We start from the raw sequence: 19,313 nt of genomic DNA, 5'->3' as shown, positions 1-19,313 counted from the left end.
GACGTGCCGGGCCTGGGCGAGGTGAAGTAATTGGAGTATCTCTTTCCTTCGGTTGGAGTTTGTGATGGTTATGGATCCGAGTTCGGTTCCGTGCCTAAGCCTCCCGCGGAACCGTCTTGCTGCGAGGTTCCATATTACCTTAATCGGTATTTGGATATCCTCTTCGGCCGCCATTCAACGGTCAGCTCAGAACTGGCACGGAATAGGGGAATCCGACTGTCTAATTAAAACAAAGCATTGCGATGGCCCCAACGGGTGTTGACTCAATGTGATTTCTGCCCAGTGCCCTGAATGTCAAAGTGAAGCAATTCAAGCAAGCGCGGGTAAACGGCAGGAGTAACTATGACTCTCTTAAGGTTTAGGAACTGTAGCGGAGAGAGTATTGCGACCGGAATTTTAGAAGGCGTTTCGAAAGCTACAGGGCGACCTACACTGTTTAATTCAGAGCCTTTGAAACCCCGGTTGTGAGCTTTTAAAGTTTGCAGCCCCTCCTAATCAAGTTCTGTACACGTCCCCGTGGTAGAGTATAGGTAACACGGTAGAATTTCTTTTGGCGTGGCTAACGTACACGGCGCCCCAGATAGGCTTCTTGGTCTTGATCCAACACGGCAACCTCTTGTCTATTCTACCCAATAAACATTTTTTGTTATATAACAGTTGCCGTAAATATTATATCAATTCATTAAATAACTTAAATGTATATATGATAGTAACCGTAATATTTCTGTTACTCGTATAAACCCCTTAAAGAGCTTAAATGGGGAGTATATAAAGGTTACGGAAAACTTAGGTTAGTAACGCTATATAAACTTAGGTGTTTTAACCAAAAGTAACGGAAACATTTTGGCAACCACTATATAACTACTTAAAAATCCACGGTTGGAGCCTTTTAGTGGTCAAATGTAGTGTTATATATGTTACTGTTACCCTTATAAACATTGCCTATAAAGGTTTTGATAATATTTCTGTTACTCTTCTCGCTGTCAAATATATGTTTTCTCTCACTTGGACACACATTTTCGTTGTTCGCTCTTTTTCTTATTGCGTTATGTTCGATTATTATCAGCAAAATAAAAATTTATAAGATGGCAGATAAATATATATATATATATATATATATATATATATATATATATATATATATATATATATATATATATATATATATATATATACACGTTACCTATAATGTCGTATAACATTTATCTTAATTAGGCGTTTTTGGCATTGCAGTGACTTAAATTTCATGAGAGAAACGGTTTGTACTGCTAACATGGACAAGATGCCTTGAAAAAACGCACGGGCCTTTCAAATATCGAACAATAAATAATTTTATTTCATAAAAAAAATTATTTTTTATTTTATTTTTAACATAGACGCTAAATAATGTGGCCACAGATATTCGTATAACCACTATTTAATAGGGTGATATTAATTTTGGATTCCATGTTGTTCAAATAAGTTTAATTTTCGTTTTTTGAAGACATAATGAATAATCCCTTTTCATTTGAGTAAACAATCATGGTGAAATCATTGTATAGTAATTTTATAAATAATGGAAACCTAAAAATCAGTTGTTGTGATCTTATATAACCGATAGTAATGATATATAACTTTGTGTGTTATATAGTAGTGTTTAGAGTTACTAGTAGTGTTGAAATAAAACTTAAAGCCTCCAAGGATCTCGTATATAATTAAAAGTAACATACGTTACTGAAAGTGTTGTTATATAATTAAAGTTAGGCAACCCGCGCATCGCGTTTTCAATAATTGACGTGCGAACAGCTGAGTTTTAAAGAACATTTCAAGTCTGACAATGGTTTAACACATGTTTGATATAAAACATAACCTTAATTTAACTAAAAATAAAACGTTTGCTATTAAGAGTATTAAGTATAAGTTTTAAATATTTTAAAAGACATTCAAATGTCTTTTAAAATTGTGCAAACTAAAGAGCCGGGGCACAAGTTGCCATCTTTAACAATTTTCTGGCACTTAACACTCTTTTCTGGCCCCCTGTCCAAAAGAGAAAGCTTATTCCCAAATTAATATGTGACGGCAATTCTAGGCCCCAATCAGATTGGGTGCCTCAGTCCTGTATCAGAAAAAGGAAATTCAGTAATGGTCCAAAATTCGTCCCTTGAACTTTTGTAAATTGGCAAAGCATCCATACTTAAATTGATTGAAATATCTGAAAAAGTCTGCATACTCTGATAACACTGCTTGGTGAAACAATATTCAAGACCTTGTTGCCAGTAGTAAACATCGCCCACTGGTTGTAGTAGAATATTTGTAGGAGTCTCCAGTAATGTTCTCGTTCCCGTAAAATGTTTGGTAAACAATTATTAATTATTCTTATCACTTCCTTCAAAGCCCGATGTGTTATGTTAAATTCGTAACCCCAGTTTTTTAAATCATATCTTAACTGTTCATTTTTTGTGCATTCTAAATCCTCCTCGGAGAGAGGAGACAAATCATCATCCTCAGCAAGTTCTGTCAACCACTTATTAAGTCTGCATTCGGCGGTAGTGCAGTCATTCAAGGGCCGAAGATCATTTTCTGCCGTGGTTGGCGTTGGACTGCTATCATTTTGTTCTGTAATTTGAGGGATATCTGGTGGCGGAAAAAATTCATTATTTATCTGTCTAACAGTAGCAGTTACCGGTACACAATCTACGATTCGTTTAAAATTTTTTGTCACTTTCCGCCGAAACGCAGAGCTGTGCTTTATTTTTTTCCAATTTCGTAACATAGCGATATTTTACAATAATAAATTAATGTTTATTACACTGCTGTTGCTCACTGCTCACAAACAACTGGTGTTAGTACTGTTAGTATTAACTTTGTATCTTAATAATATATTCTTATTCGACAATCGACACCGCCAACCATTTTGTCAATCGTCATCTGTAATAAGTTTATATATATAAGGGCAATTGATTTTACTTAAGGTAACCGATGTATATAAAAGAAATGGTTGTCCTTAACTTGGTTACCAAAAGTTTTTTAATAGGATATACAAACACTAATAATCCCCAATTTTTTTAATTGTGCTTAGAAACACTATTATATAACTTAGAGCCTATATAGTTATATAATTAAGGTAACGGAAAACCTTATATAAATTTGTTATAAACACATTGGTAACAGTTACTACATGTTTTATTAAATGGTGATGGAAACAGTTATACCACTTCTTTATATACCAACAAGTTACAGAAATTTTATAAAACCGTAATATAACTGTGTTACTAAAAGGTGATTTTACAAAACTTCGTAACCTTTTTATATAATTTCATTACCTTTATATAGTCTTTATATAACTAGGAATCACCATAAGTTACAGAAAATGTTTATTGGGTAAGAGATTGGGATCATCCGAAGACTGCCCCACGGTCACCTATCTGGCTCCTTTTTCGGACCGTGCCCACCTCCAGACTCTTGGGGGTTTTAGTTTTAGGGATAGTACACCTTCCGACTTTTTATCTAAGTGGTAGACAAGTCTTTTCCTGTCTATACAACTATCCCATAAGAATTGAATTGAACTTGCGACAGACCTAGTTTCAGTCCTAGAACTATGGTCTTGTGCATATGTGGTGAAACTTTCGCCACTGATACTGGGCTTCAGACCCATTTAAGACGGCTACGCTGCCAGGGTGCACCCCTGGCTCACGGTAATATTTGCTCCGTATGCAAACAAACATATAAATCTTACGCTGAACTGCGACAACACATGCGGAGAGTACACCCCGTGGAGTACAATGAGGAGCTTGAGAACCTCTATGAAAAGCCTAATGCCCCCGTTGAATTCGAGGATGAAGATTATATAGAAATGGCCAAACATGAACTTTCCTATACTGGCCGTTTCATCAATAAACATCTCCAGAGTATCTATCCTAACCGCACAATCGACTCCATCAAATATAGACGAAAACAGGATAGATACAAGGAACTCCTCGAATTCCTCAGAAAAGAAGACAACATCGAGGCCCGCGAAGACGTTCTCGAACAACTGGAGAACGAAAACGCGCGGCCCCACGAGGAAGCAGAGGGTGATGTAGTGGAGTTCTCTCTTCTCGAGAGTCCTAGAGATCGAGGCAGGGACTCAAGCTTTAAAGATCGTCTAAGTCTTAATCCGAATGCTGAGGAGTTCGTACCCATTGCGATAGAACACCGGCATAATACTATCTCTACGTTTCTATATAATTACTGGCACGCTAATGACGGATGGAAATCTTATGACAGCACATTATTCCTTTACTCTTAATTCACCAACCTAGACCGCCATAGGGAGTGAGAAAAGAAGTGAATGAATATACTACTGCTCTCTTCAACGAAGCAAGAACTGGGAAGCCCAAAACGAAGGCAAACGGAAACCGCAGGGCCCCAATCTTTAATAACAGGAACCATGAGCGTTCATATAAATATAAAGTCGTCCAACGACGATATCGATCCGATCGAGCCGCTTTGGCGCGTGATATCCTAGACGGGAAACCGCTCTGGTGGGACGATGTACTACCTAACATTGCGTCAATAGAGTCCGAGTACAGGGGCATATTCGGAAGTCCCTCCCTCCTAGAAAACGTACCAATCTCAGATCAGAAAGAGGAACATTACCTGGACCAGCCAATTACAGAGTCAGATATCCTCTGGACCATTAACACATCAAAATCATGGGCGGCTGGTCCAGACGCAGTGCCCCTGCTAGCTCTTAAAAAGGCTCCTGTGAAGAGATTGGTTCTATTATATAATGTCATGTTTCTCTTTGGAGTTACTCCCGAGGTGATCCGAGGGAACAGAACGACACTTATTCCGAAAGGGGGGACCAACGCTTGATTAATAACTGGACCGATCACAATATTATCGGTTATTGTCAGGGTATTTCATCGTGTCCTTGGTAAGCGCTTCTCGACGTTACCGATACACGCCAACCAAAGAGGTTTCATGAAGATCGATGGTGTCCTGTTTAATAACATCTCACTCCAAACGCTCATCATGGAAAGAAGACGTAGAGTTAAGCCATATAACATCTTGTCGTTGAACCTTTCTAAAGCCTTCGACACAGTATCGCAACGGTCCATCCTGCGAGCTCTGAACAGGTTCGGTATAGACGAAACAACAAAAAGGTAAATAATGGACTCTTACCTGAAATCTTATACCATAGTCTCTGCTGGCAACAAGAAATCAAGAAGAATTAACATCGATAGAGGCGAAAAGCAGGAAGACCCTTTATCGCCCTATCTTTTCAATTTAGTAGTGGACGAGTTGGTTTGCGAGTTAGAAAATGGTGGGTCGGGCATACCTGTCTCAGATGACATGGAGGTGTCAGTACTAGCGCTGCGGATGACCTAGTGCTTAGAAGCAGCTTAGAACTGTTACTGAGTTCTTTGCGAAGCGAGGGATGTAGATTAACCCGACAAAGAGTGTTGCCATATCGGTTAACGTCAACCGAGGCAACAAACACTCTTACGTAGTTATTTGGCCTCTATTCGCGGCAGAGGGTCAGTTCATCCGCCAATTAACACCTCAGGATATGTTTAAATACCTGGGCAGGCGATATGGAGTCATGGGACAGACTCGATCCGCCATTTCCGATCTCAAAATCCAGCTCGATAGAATAAACAAAGCAGGACTTCAACCGGCACAACACTTCTTGTTGCCGCGCATACAAGATCAATTACAAAGCGCCATAGTCACCAAGAAGATTTTGAAAGCCGCTGATACGATCATAAGAGTATCCGTTAGAAAGTTTCTGGGTCTAAACCGAACATGTGCTGATGTTTATCTGCATGCCCCTATAAGAGGTGGCGGCCTGGGTATAACTTGCTTATCCCAACAAGTGCCCGTAATGCCCGTAACGAGTCACTTAGCCATGTATTGCAAAAATGTCCTGCGTCACATTGGTAGAGAATAAGGCGGCACGACCAACTCGTTACGTATACGCGAAAAATTGCCGAGAAAGGATGGGTAGTAGAAGTTGAACCGCACATTAGATGTATCGACGGCGCATTAAAGAAATCCGATCTTGTGTTCCAGATGGATTCAAGAGCCATAGTGTGTGACATTGCCGTCAGCTGGGAGGGACCTAGCTACTCTGAATAAGAACGCCATTTATAGCGAGCTACGCTTCCTAAGTGCCATGACATCCCGATAACCTGGGAAACATTTCGTCGTGGCCCCTCTAGTCGTGGGAGCGCGTGGAATCTGGTGTCGAGAAAATAATATCATCTCTAGTATTCTCGGCTTTTCTAAGCAGAACATCAGATCTTACATTACGAAAACTATTATTGGCAGCCTTTCCATTCATCGCTATTTTATGGCTCAATCTTAAATAGTCTGATGAAACATCTATTCCACCTAAGAAGCCTACATATGATTTTCGCCCGAAGGTGTACTACCATTAGATATAGGTTTACGATACACGGATGGGAACTGCACGCACTGCAACACCACAGAAGACCAACGACATATAATAAACATTTGTTCGATACAACAAAGACAGGATGCTTGAGAAACCTTAACAGACAGACTAAGACAAAAACAGATGACATACCCAACCCACAACCCTCAGACATTGACATCACAGACAGACAAATGATCGGATGGATAAATGAATGAGGGGAAACTATGTTCATGGACGACAACATACAGACATCGACAGAATGAAGTAAGCGCGGTGCTGGGATGGGTTCTCTTGACAGTGGTTCCGACGGGATGGCGTGCTGGTTCTTGGCCTAATGCCGAAAGGTGGGTGGGCCCTTACTCTCGCTGTCTGTTGCCCATACCCTACGAGGTGTGGACCCCACACAGCGGTGGCATAAATCACAGTACTCATGTCCCTATCCACTATCTAGCGAAACCACTGCCAAGGGAACGGGCTTGGAAAAATTAGCGGGGAAAGAAGACCCTGTTGAGCTTCACTCTAGTCTGGCATTGTAAGGAGACATGAGAGGTGTATCATAAGGGAGATGGCAACATTGCCGGTGAAATACCACTACTTTCATCGTTTCTTTACTTACTCGGTAAAGCGAAAGGCGTATTCTCGAGCCAAGGGTAGGGCTGTTGATAAAATATCGATATATCGATATTATTATTTCGAGATATCGATATTTATTACTAATATTTTTTTGGACGATATATCGATTGTTCGATATTGAAATATAGATATCGATGGTCGATATTCTTTTAAAAAAAATTTTTTTTTTCGTAATTTATTTAATCTACAAAATCATCGTAAATTTAATCTACCGTATTTTATTTATGTAAATTAAGTTAGCCGACATTCAATAATTATTAATTTTTTTTATTAATTAAAAATTAGAATTAGAAAACTATTTTTCAAAAATTCCAGGTATAATTTTTAAAATTTTCTACTCGTGAAAATTTTTGATTTAATTTTTTAAAAATTATTATTTAATAAAATAAATTATACAAATTTTCAAATGTTGTTTGTTGTCGCTGTCAGCTTTCACAGCTTAGCATAGTTAGTATCTTTACCTCTAGGCTCTATGTAGATTAGTCTGTGGTTAACATTGAGTAAAGTTAAAAAGAGAGGTTAGGAAAAATTACTGTTTTATTGTAATGTAGCGGTTGACGCAAGTGTTTATTCATATTAATTTATTAAATATCTAGTTACATACAAATAGTTCAGTAGCGAAAAATGTCTTCTGCGACCAATTCTTCCATTGTATGGACGTATTTTAAAAAAGTTGATGCAAGAAATGTTTCCCACAACTTATGCGGGAAAAATTATAAAAGCAGCGGAAATACAACCAATTTAGCAACCCACTTAAAAACGAAACATCATCATGTATATGCCCAACTAACTATAAAAAAAAATACAAATATTAAGACAGCCACGATTCATAAAGCAGACGAAAACAATAATATGGCGGTAGCGTTGTTACCATTATCGAGACCACATACTGAACTTACTGAGAGTAATAGCTTCTCTGACAACCAAGAGGGTCTAGTTAGTCAGGTAATGTTTTATTTGCAATATATTATAGTGTAAATTTACAATTATGTTCTATAAACTCTAAAATCTCTAGATTTATGTATTAGGTTAACCACCAAGAGGAGGATACTCAAAGCTTAAATAATATTTCGGTCTTTTCAAGATGACCGAAATTAAAACAACAAACTGTTTTGCAATTGTTTGAAAACAGTGCAAGTTATGATGGTTAATATATTTAAATTTGTTATGGTAAATATAAATTTTATACTTGAACTTGTTTATTAATATTTTTTTAAATTTTAGATGGAGACGAGCGCCATATTGCAATCACCCAAAGTTTAGTCTACATGATCATTAAGGATAATTTACCCCTTTCTTGTGTTGAAAAAGAGGGACTACAACAATTTGTTCGTACAACATGTCCCCGGTATAAATTACCATCAAGATTTGAAGTAAATATGTTAGATCTCTCTAAAGTTTCGATTCCTAAAAATCGTATAATATGCTTTTGAAATGTAATACTTATTACAAACAATTGTTTATTTTTAGGTAACTGATTTAATAGAACAAAGATATAGTACAACAAAAGCTATACTAGTTAATCATTTACAAGAAACAAGGTACCTTACCATGAGTAGTGACGTAGCTACAATAACAAACTCCACAAGAAGTTTTCTAATCGTTACAGTTCACTTCCTGAATGTTGCTGATGCGAGTCTTACTGCCCATTACATGACAGGGGTAAAATATTTTTGAATGTCTTATCGAGTTTTTTTTTAGGTATTAATATATATTACATAAAGTGTGCTTACTATTACTATACTGTTACTTTAATTTAAGATTGTTTTGAAAATATAATGAGCGAGTTTTCTATTGATAAATCGCAAATTTCTCAACCGACAGTGGTATCAACATGGTTGCTACCGTAAACTTATTTTTGGGAGCAAAGAAGAGGCTTCCTTGTGTTGCGCACACCATAAATTTGATCATAGATGAGGTTTTAAAGAAAAATGAAAGTTTTTTAAACTTAGCTGATCAAATAAAATCTATTGTGACCTATTTTAAACACTCAGTAAGTGCTTCTGATCAATTATGATCTGAGCAACTAGCAGAAGGAAAGAAAGAAGGCCAAATATTGATGCTCATTCAAGCAGTAAATACTCGCTGGAACTCTTGTCTGGACATGATGGAAAGAAACCTAAAATTGTCAATTGTCGCAAAAGTATTGGCATCCAGAACTAAGAATAATGTACCTGATATGGTAGCTACTTCGCAATTAACGATTTTGCGCGATTTAGTAACGCTTCTTAATCCAATTAAAACAGTAACAGAAGATTTGAGTGCCGAGAAATATGTCACAGCTAGTTTAGTTATACCACTAACAAATTTATTAAAACAAGAAATCGAACAAACTAAAACATCAACTGCTATTGAAGCGTCAGTACAAAATGATTTATTAAATGGTATTCAAAGTAGATTAGTGCCTTTACAAGATAACCCTATTTTGGCAAGCAACTATCTTAGATCACCGCTTCAAATAATTACATTTCATGTCAGCATTGGCTGGTGCTAATGCATTATCCGAACTATCAAAAGAAATAATTGCAGAGCACAAAATAAGAGGAAATCGTTCAGCTACAGAAGGCGCTTCTCCACATGGAGAAAGAGAACTAACTTCATCATTATGGGATCGACATGAAGAAATATATATATATATATATATATATATATATATATATATATATATATATATATATATATATATATATATATATATATATATATATATATATATATATATCGGATAGAGGTTCGTGTCCGGAGTTTCGGGTGCGTCAACTTACCTCCAGCCTGATTCGATTCGAGGACACTGCCAGGCGGGGTGTTTGATCGGGGCGGTACATTTGTCAAAGAATAACGCAGGTGTCTTAAGGCCAGCTCAGCGAGGACAGAAACCTCGCATAGAGCAAAAGCTGGCTTGATCCCGACGTTCAGTACCCATAGGGAGTGCGAAAGCATGGCCTATCGATCCTTTTGGCTTAAATAGTTTTCAGCAAGAGGTGCCAGAAAAGTTACCACAGGGATAACTGGCTTGTAGCGGTCAAGCGTTCATAGCGACGTCGCTTTTTGATCCTTCGATGTCGGCTCTTCCTATCATTCCGAAGTAGAATTCGCCAAGCGTCGGATTGTCCTCCCATTAATAGCGAACCGTGGCGGTTTTTTGAAAACGCTAGCAGTAGATGAACAACATATGCACGACTACAGAAATAGGGAAAACCGTGTGTAAGAGAGAGAGAGAGAGAGAGACTTCGTTTTTGCGCATGCGTAAAGTTTCGTTGCGATGAGCGGGAGCGCTGATATACCAGGTCGGTTAAAAGTCTTTGGGTTTTAAAAAATTATATATACCATTATTATTCGCTAATCTTGTAACATAAAAGTATAACGTATAAATAAAAAGAGATTTTTTGTCAATGTAAGGTATCACGCACGTAATCGAGACAGATTCGTTGCGATGATAACAGCGGGAGCCCTAATCTTGTAATATAAAAATCTGCGGTTAACTGATAGCGTCTTATTACTGAAATACAGTTAAAAGTAACGTATACCGGGCGACTTAAAAGTAACATGAAAAAAAAAACAACAATAACAATAATAATTATTTATTTAAATCATTGATAACTTTAACTTTATAAAAGTATACAAATTCTCTAAGAGCATTGTGTAACATATCGTTTGGTGTAATAGAACAAAATGCGTATAAAATTTGTAAAGGACTTTCGGAGAAGGTATTTTTACAGAAATCCAAAACATTATAATAATATTCACAAAAATTCAAATTTTCTAACACAGATATACGTTGTATAATTAAATTATTTAATTCTAAAATTTGCGATACTTCTTCTTCATCCATGTAATACTCAACACCATGTTTCTTGACTAAAATTACCTTACTGTCATCGTAATTCAATGGGGTGATGGTACAGTAATCTCCACATGGTAATGAATCAGGTTTGAACTCGTCTCCGGTATGAAAGATCTGTTGTGACATAATTGATATAAAGGTATTCCATTCATAAGTACTGAAAGATATTTTGCTGAACTTAAGATGTTGAGATAAGATAACAGCAGGTGTGAATGATCTTGCAGGACTTATTCCACATTTTACTTCATACCCCGAAATTGGATACTGTGTTGAAAGCAGGTAAATGTTTTCAGACTTGACAGCAGTCTCATAGTTTTCCAATATTCTATCTAACTCTGAACTGTAGTTACTCGAATCAGATTCGATGTCGACAATACCACTATCTTGGGAACTCATGTTGCTAACTGGGTTTGATATCCAAAGCTCACTCCAATTTATAGAGCTCTTTCAAGGTTTTTAGCGCGGCGAACCGGGGGAAAAAAAATCTATACAATATCAATATTTTCTATCCAACTGTTGTGTTTGCTATCCAAACCAAGCCACTTGACGTACATTGTGTTACCCTTTCTTCTGAGCACCTTTTCAACTAAGTAAATGTCTGGATTCGATGTTTTCTGTAGTTCTTCATGATAGAAGCAGCCGCTGATTGGTGTACCTTGCATGTCTTCAACTTTGGTGATTTTGAATAGTTCTGTAGTCCAATTGGGTGTATATCCTTTTTCAAAGACATGCTTTGCCTTGGATATGCGCACAATGTCGCCAACTTTAAATTTTCGTGGACCGGCTATCTTTAAATGACTATAGGTGTTATTCAAAATAGATTTTTCGTTGGATTTGTTGACTTGAGAAGGTTTATATTTTGATGTGGAATGTTTTGTATTGTTATAGTTTTGAGTTATTTCAGGCAGAATATCAATCCATTTGTAGGTGCCATTTAAACTGAAATACTTGTAGAGTTTCGATTTTAGCGTTCTTATAACTCGCTCTGCCATAGAGGCTTTCATTGTACTAAATACGCTATAATGATTTATGTTGTGTTTTCTCATTAAATTTTGAAATTTGCTGTTGTAAAATTCCTTTCCCTGATCAGATTGCAGATTTTTTGGTATTCGTCTAGTGTGAGCGAGAATGTCCGAGAATGCCCGAGTAATCTCCTCTCCGGTCTTCGTTTTTAGTGGGCGTGTCCACACAAACTTTGAAAAACAATCAATGACGACCAGTATCATTTTATGATTCCTATTTTGTGATGCAAAATTCCTCATCTCCGCAAGATCCATTTGCCAAAGATCGTCAAGACCCTTAATAATAGTGCGTCTCCGAGGAAATTTTTTCCGTATCGGTTTGTGGAGTTCGTTTACAAGATGAATTTTTTCTTTAGAATACATATTATGACGTACTACCAGCTAGCTTCAGCTCCAGACTGTTAATGCGGTTAACGGTATTCGTATTCATAACCTTAATATTGTTTACAATGCCCGAAACGTTAGTTTTCATATCAGAGACGGATCTGATATTTTCTGTAATTTCTTTTTGTAACTCACGTATGCTCTCAACACACATGTTAATAGAAGCAGTGAATTCTTTTCGAATAAATATTTTAGCTGCAACAATTGAATCGTCAACGTATTTCTTCGTAGCCATATCCCTAGCTGCTACAGGGGGATTTCGCGAATTAAATGTATCAATTTCGCTAGTTTTATTTTGTAAGTTAGTTATGTGCGCCTGTAATATGGGGATTTTCGTCTTATGAAGCTCATTTCTCATTTCGTTCAATCCTACAGCTAAATCCTTTATATCACGGTCTTGTTGCTGCAGCACCACACCATGTGCTTGAATTAATGGCGAGTTGATAGCACGTAGGTCATTCAACTGCACATCAACATATTTTTTTGTTGCAGCATCACTATTTGTTGTCGGTTCCTTAACATTACAAATTTTCATATTTTCAATATCAATATTACCGTCCTGTGTATGAGGAAACGTAATTTTCACTGGTAAACGCGCATAGGACGTTTGATGTCTATGTCCGAATTTATCGACTGGCATAATTAAAATGAACAAGTTTCAACTTGTATTATTCTATAATATCAGCCTCCTTGAGTTCATTGATAATTGCTACTATTTCGTTGTCGTGTGACGTATTACCTGCCTCTTTTGAAGCAATCAACAACTTCAAACGTTCCACCAATTCATTCGCATCATCCCAATAAATATACTCCATAGGTTTATCATTATATCTTAAACGATCGATGCCTTTTCCTTTTGCTGAAGGAATCGATTTTAGACGAGTCAATACCTGCGACGATCTATTCGTCGTCGTTAGAGATTTTGTTTTGAATAAAGGTTTTATGATGTAGTGATATTTTTCAGTACTTGACCCCTTAAGACGATCTAACGTGTCTAAATGAACTTCAGTTGTTGTCAAAAGATTTTTATAGTTCTGTAAATCTTGATCATTGTAACTGGGGTCTCGGTAAAATAGAAGCTCATACAAGCCTGGTGTTCCAATTACATATCTTCCTCCTTTGTTTTTCTCAGGTAGTTGTATATCGGACCATAATTTTTATCAATTTTATCATCTTTTTGGAAGTAATCTTCAATGAACTGATGACTGATGGCTGGATATTGGTCCAAATAGTCTGCGATAGCTTCCTGGGAAATTTCGGGGCGCATCTCTTCTGGAGATTCAGAACGTGTAATATTTCCGAATTCATCGGTTTCGGCCACCGGTTCCGTTTCGAGAAAAGGTGTAAACACATCATCAGGTTCTTCCTTCTTTATTTCCTCTTTTGGATTTAAATTTGTAATCGTTTTTTGTAATGTCTTTGAGGATTGCACAATTTCTTCAAGTGGTTTAGATATCGGCTTGAATAGTTTATTAATAGACTCATCTTGCTCTGATTTACCTAATTTCAACGACAAGTATTTTTTGCGAATCGATCTGGCAAGTTCGGACACTTTTTTCTTGCGCAATGCATTAGCAACCTTATCGTCAGACATTTTGGTATGGACTAAAGATGCAGCTTACAATTTTATATATTTATCGAATCCTTTGCGATACCTACCACCATTAAGGGTAAAATCCTTCATAATTACCAAAGTACCATAGCGATCACACCAACACTTTGAACACACATTTTTGAATGTGTCAAACGTCATGTCTGGAGATACGTGTTCGTCGAATATATATGTTTCAAGTTCACCTCATCCTGCTTGAATAACACAATAACATTACAATTGTCGCGAATAAGCTGTTTCGGTATTTTTGAGTATGTTTGACAAAGATATGCAGCATCAATATCTTTATGTCTACACATGGAGTAGTATTCACGAATTTTCTGCTGACCGTCACAGGCTACGTCATCGAATAAAAAGATGGAATTTGGTCGAGCTTTCTCTGGACTAATTATTTCCTCATTGTCTTTAAATGGGAAATACCCAACACCCTTGACTTGCGCTATAACTTCTTGTAGCAATTGATACTTTGGTTGAAATAACGATTTTGAATAGACATAAACATTTTTGAATTTCGCGCCATTTGGATTGAATAGGAGCGCCAGCACGACGTTCGTCTTACCACACCCACTGGGGCCACATTTAATGGCATGGAAAGAATTTGGCAACAATTTACCATGTTTGCCAACAGTTGGTGTTGAGGTGAAATCCAGATTTTCAATGGGTATAGTCTGCTCTTGTTGAATTATTTTCATTGTGTGTGTCGTTTTTCGTAGTACTACTCTTTAAATATAGGTGTCACCAATTAAGCGTGTCAGTCTTAATGTTGGTGTTTGAAGGAGAGGGTATTTTGAATTCTCTCATCAATAAACTACCTATTGAACTTCACTTACCTAGCTGTCAGTACTGTGGACGTAAGTAAACCGCTAAGACTATTTTTTCCGAAAAAATTAATTGTTTTTTTTTAGCTGGTACAAAATTGGAAAAACGTCTTGATCGTGGAGATCCGGGCATCAACCCCTTGGACGCTGCTTGTAAACAACACGATATTTCTTACTGGAAGAATAAGTCTCTCGAAGAACGACACAAAGCCGATCAGATACTTGAAGATAAAGCTTGGGCACGCGTCAAATCAAAAGACGCTTCACTGGGAGAGAAAGCTGCTGCATTACTTGTAACAGGCGGAATGAAGGTGAAAAGAAAGCTGGGAATGGGTTGTCGTCGCAAACGTCGTTCCTTGCATCGAGATGTTATTCTGAAAGTGGGAAAGTCATTGAAGAGAGGAACATCTTTGAAAGACACCGCAACGTTTGCCTTACGAGCAGCCAAAGCACTTATTAAAGAATTTGGTGGCAAAAAAGAAGTCGAGGTTCCTCGAGTAATACCTGTAGCGAAATCCGGAGGTTTTCTACCACTTATTCCTTTGTTTGCCGGTCTTTCGGCATTTGGAGCTTTGTCAGGTGGTGCTGCTGGGATTGCAAAAACCGTCATTAATGCTAAACATGCGCAAAAGAAATTGGAGGAAGATGTACGTCATAATAAGGCTATGGAACGTGTAGGATCCGGCCTATACTTGAAAAAGTATTCAAAAGGTGGATTTGGATTGTATTTAAAAAAAAAAACAAAAAAAACTAATAAAGCTACCCAATCACGCACTATCTGACTTTGACATTGCGCATTATGCAAAATTACTCAAAATACCACATTTTCGAGGAGTTTTCATGCGAGACACCCTCTCCAAAGACGGTCCTCGAAGACAAGAATGCGCAGTGGTTATTTTAGATGTCTCTAAGAATAGTGGGAGTCATTGGGTGGCTTACAGAAAGATAAACAACGATGTAGAGTATTTTGATTCATTTGGTAATTTGAAGCCGCCGAAAGAAGTTGTTGAATATCTGGGAAAGAGTGCGAGAATTTTCTACAACAATACCCAATATCAAAACTACAATCAAATAAATTGCGGACATTTGTGTTTGAAATTTCTACAGCAGCAATGACGAGCGTAGAACTATTACTACAACATATCTACCATGGAAAAACATTGAATAGTTTTAATGCCGAAGAACTAAAGCACTTTCCCATTGAACATCTAATAGAGTGTGTAAGACCTTGGGAGTTGTTGGATATGTGGCATAAACTTCCCAATGAATATCGAGGAAATTTTGAACTACAAATACGACTACCTTGTTTCATCCATTACAACCGACCTGATTGGACAACACATTGTGATGGTCCTCCGAGTTCTCAAGCCACTTGTTTTCTTTGTAACAATAAATAGAATAAACAAGTAGTATTATTTAAATTCAACCATCACCCGAATTCCATTAGTCACCATGTCACAGTTGCTGAGAGTAAACAGCATCAATCATGAATTTACCTTTCAACCTACTACGCCTATTGTGCTCGATCCGAATAATGATTACGAAATAGCTTTGCGATCTTTTCATTCTTATCACAGTATACCAAACATTGAAAATTGTAAGTTTTACTACTACGATACCAAGGGCAAGCTTCAAAGTTTTGATTTTCTCACAGGATGTTACGAAATTGCCAATCTTGAAGCGTTTATACGAGATAAATTGGGTGTGGACAATTCAACTAGACCAGAGGGTATATTTTCACTAAAACCCAATCACAATACGTTGAAATGTGAAATTTTCAGTAAATACAAAATTTCATTCAAAGAAGATAATAGTCTTGGGAGAATTTTGGGTTTTTCACCGAAAATACTCGACGCAAACAAAATACACTCGTCAGATCTCCCCGTCAAAATCATTAAAGTATCTAGTATTCGCTTCGATTGTAACATTACCACTGGAGCCTTCGATGCAAACAGACCTGCTCATACTATATACGAATTCGTCATACAAGTGGATCCAGGATATTCCATAGACGAAATTCCTCATAATTTGCTCTATTTACCTGTTATACCACAACGTGAAATAACCAATATCACCGTCATCGCTTTAGACCAAGACGGTCAGCCTGTAAACTTTCGTGGAGAACTAAGTACGTTGGTGTTGGAGCTTAGAGCGCGCGAAGCAAATGGGACTAATAATAAATCATAAAAGACAGTCTACAGAGCATTCAACTTCATTAGATAAGCTACCATCAAAGCTGAAGCAACTCACGTTCGCAAACAAATTGGTTCTGCAATCGTTGGGTTTTAAATTGAAAAATGACAACAATGTATGGAAAACGTCAACGCCAAAACGACAACATGCCTCCAATGTTTGATATCTACCGTAAGCCGATGTTTGACGATTCAATTCGAAAGGCTGAATACAGAACCTATGCTCCATTTATAAAGTCATTCAATTGCAGTGACATTGTGGAGTTTAGCATTAATCAGGTTGATTCGTTCTTTGCAATGAGCGAAACTTTGTTGTGCATTAAAGGTTCGCTTGAAATACACGGAGCTGGTGACGTAAAATTAGCAAATAATGTTGGAGCCTTTCTATTCGATTCATGTACGTACAGTGAAAGTGCCAGGGAAATGGAAACAGTTCGGGATCCTGGAATAGTGAGTGCCGTACGTGCTATGACTTGTTATAACCAAGAAGATTCCAATCATATGGCTATAGCCGGCTGGAATTATCCGAAAGATCCTATTCTGAATGTTAGCGACAAGTCCTTCAACCTTCAAATACCTCTCAAACATATTTTCAGCATTTTCAACGATTATTCAATGATTACATGTGGGCGTCAAACAATACGACTAGTTCGGGCACGAAATGATAATGATTGCTTATATATTACTGAAAAGAATGTCTCTGGAACGCTCTCCACTACAACAGCTAAAATAAAGCGTTGAGCTAAAAGTTAAACATATCTTTCCTAATGACGACATAAAATTAAGTCTCATGAAATCCATTCAAAAAGATCAACCTATAGTTATTCCATTTAGGAAGTGGGAGTTACACGAATTACCCTCAATTACTAAAGGAGCAAGACATGAAGTTTGGGCTGTCAAGACATCCACTTCAGTTGAAAGACCTCGTTTTGTTATTGTTTTCTTTCAAACCGACAAACGTAACTTGAGTACAGCTGACCCGACTTTATTTGACAATGCCGACGTACAAAGTATAAGACTGTCACTTAATGGTGATTATTGGCCCAATGAAAGAATGCAATTGGTTTTCGCTAAAACTGATTACAATGAAGCCTATTTTAACTATACTGAATTCTATCCCAACTACGCAAACTCCACATAGAAGCGCCCCCTGCTGGATTATTCTTCTTTCAAGAAACCAGCATTGTTTGTTATCGATTGTTCAAAACAGGAGGAAAGCATGAAGGCATCCACAGTCGATGTGAAACTTGAAATTGAAGCAAACATAGGTTTTCCCGAAAATACCAAAGTCTATTGCATCATAATTCACGATTGTGTAATGGAATACTTCCCCCTCACCGAAATTGTTAAAAGCTTGAACTAGATGTTGTGAGTTAGTGTTCGAGCAGACGTCAACATGAGAGTAGCTTTTGTAGACATTCAAGGTTTTGTCGTAGACGGTCTTTTCGTTGCCAAAGAGCTCACCATAGAAATTGGCTTCAAAAGTTCACATTACATATTTTTACCACCGCAACCGTTTTCTACATTAAGTAACGAGGACAAAAAGACCACATCATACTTGGAAAGAAATGTGCACGGCATTCGATACTCTTCAGGAGATGTAGAATATTCTAAAGTAAATGAAATATTAGAAAGCAAGTTATTGTATGCCGCAGACTACATTTACGTTCGAGGACAACAAAAAGTCGAGTTTCTGCAAAAGAAATGTCACATTTTCGGTATTTTTCCACATATTATTGACGTTTGCAAATTTGATGGTACACCCTGTGAAACTGGAAACTTTGCTCAAGATCCAAACCCCTGTCACGCATCTGGACTATTTTCATGTACTGAAAGAAATGTACAACGTCTCCGTCACTGGTTTTTAAATACTGTATTACCATTATAAATAAAGTTTTTTTTTTAAAATATGGGTTTTATTGAAACACTCTGTATATTCATCAACTTTTATATTACATGAAGATTGGAATTTTCGTTTTACAATTTTTAAAATTAAAACAAATACAGCCACTAATATTACACATGACATAGCAAAAACAGAATTAATTTCATTTTTTATATCCCCTTCTGTTCTGTTGAACATGGTGTAGGTTGAATACGTCTTAACGGATAAGTAGTTTGCGGCAGTCTACGGGCCAACTGATGGACCTCTTCAGGCACCCCCCAGTGAAGACTGCTCCACGTCACTTTCTTATCAAATAAACTAAGATTCTGCATTTGTTTCATAACCTCACTTTTATCTCCATAGAAAGCAATATCTTTCTTTAATTCACCAATGCTATTAATAAACTCTTCAATTCGACGTCTGTACTCTTCTGAAGACATATTACGAAAGAGAACATTCTCATACGTAGACACGTTTGATGATCGTTTGACGCAGCACTTGACGTTTGACTTAACGACGT

General features: G+C 37.2%; 1 protein-coding gene across 3 annotated transcripts; it reads left to right on the top strand.

Moving 5' to 3' along the window:
- The first annotated feature begins 1,228 nt into the window (after positions 1–1,228).
- Positions 1,229–8,850, top strand: LOC130893341 (uncharacterized). Of its 3 annotated transcripts, none has more exons than XR_009059190.1 (3): positions 1,229–7,981; positions 8,261–8,409; positions 8,507–8,850. XR_009059190.1 is itself a non-coding variant. In XM_057799356.1 (2 exons), exons 1-2 carry the CDS (start codon positions 8,305–8,307, stop codon positions 8,711–8,713), a joined length of 312 nt encoding a protein of 103 aa, XP_057655339.1. In that variant the 5' UTR covers positions 8,223–8,304; the 3' UTR covers positions 8,714–8,850. The 3 variants fall into 3 exon arrangements, 1 of the variants encoding a protein (XP_057655339.1); XR_009059189.1 differs by having other exon boundaries at positions 1,229–8,206; XM_057799356.1 differs by lacking the exon at positions 1,229–7,981 and having other exon boundaries at positions 8,223–8,409.
- Positions 8,851–19,313: the final 10,463 nt, after the last annotated feature.

This window comes from Diorhabda carinulata, chromosome 4, assembly GCF_026250575.1.
Source record: "Diorhabda carinulata isolate Delta chromosome 4, icDioCari1.1, whole genome shotgun sequence".
Lineage (NCBI taxonomy): Eukaryota > Metazoa > Arthropoda > Insecta > Coleoptera > Chrysomelidae > Diorhabda > Diorhabda carinulata.
The sequence above is the reverse complement of the archived record's forward strand: the minus strand, read 5'-3'. Positions and strand labels throughout refer to the sequence as shown.

Coding starts and splice junctions, on each gene's coding strand:
- LOC130893341 (XM_057799356.1), top strand. CDS start 8,305: ATGATCATTAAGGATAATTTACCCCTTTCTTGTGTTGAAAAAGAGGGA. Junction 8,410..8,506: donor AATTACCATCAAGATTTGAA/GTAAATATGTTA, acceptor GTTTATTTTTAG/GTAACTGATTTAATAGAACA.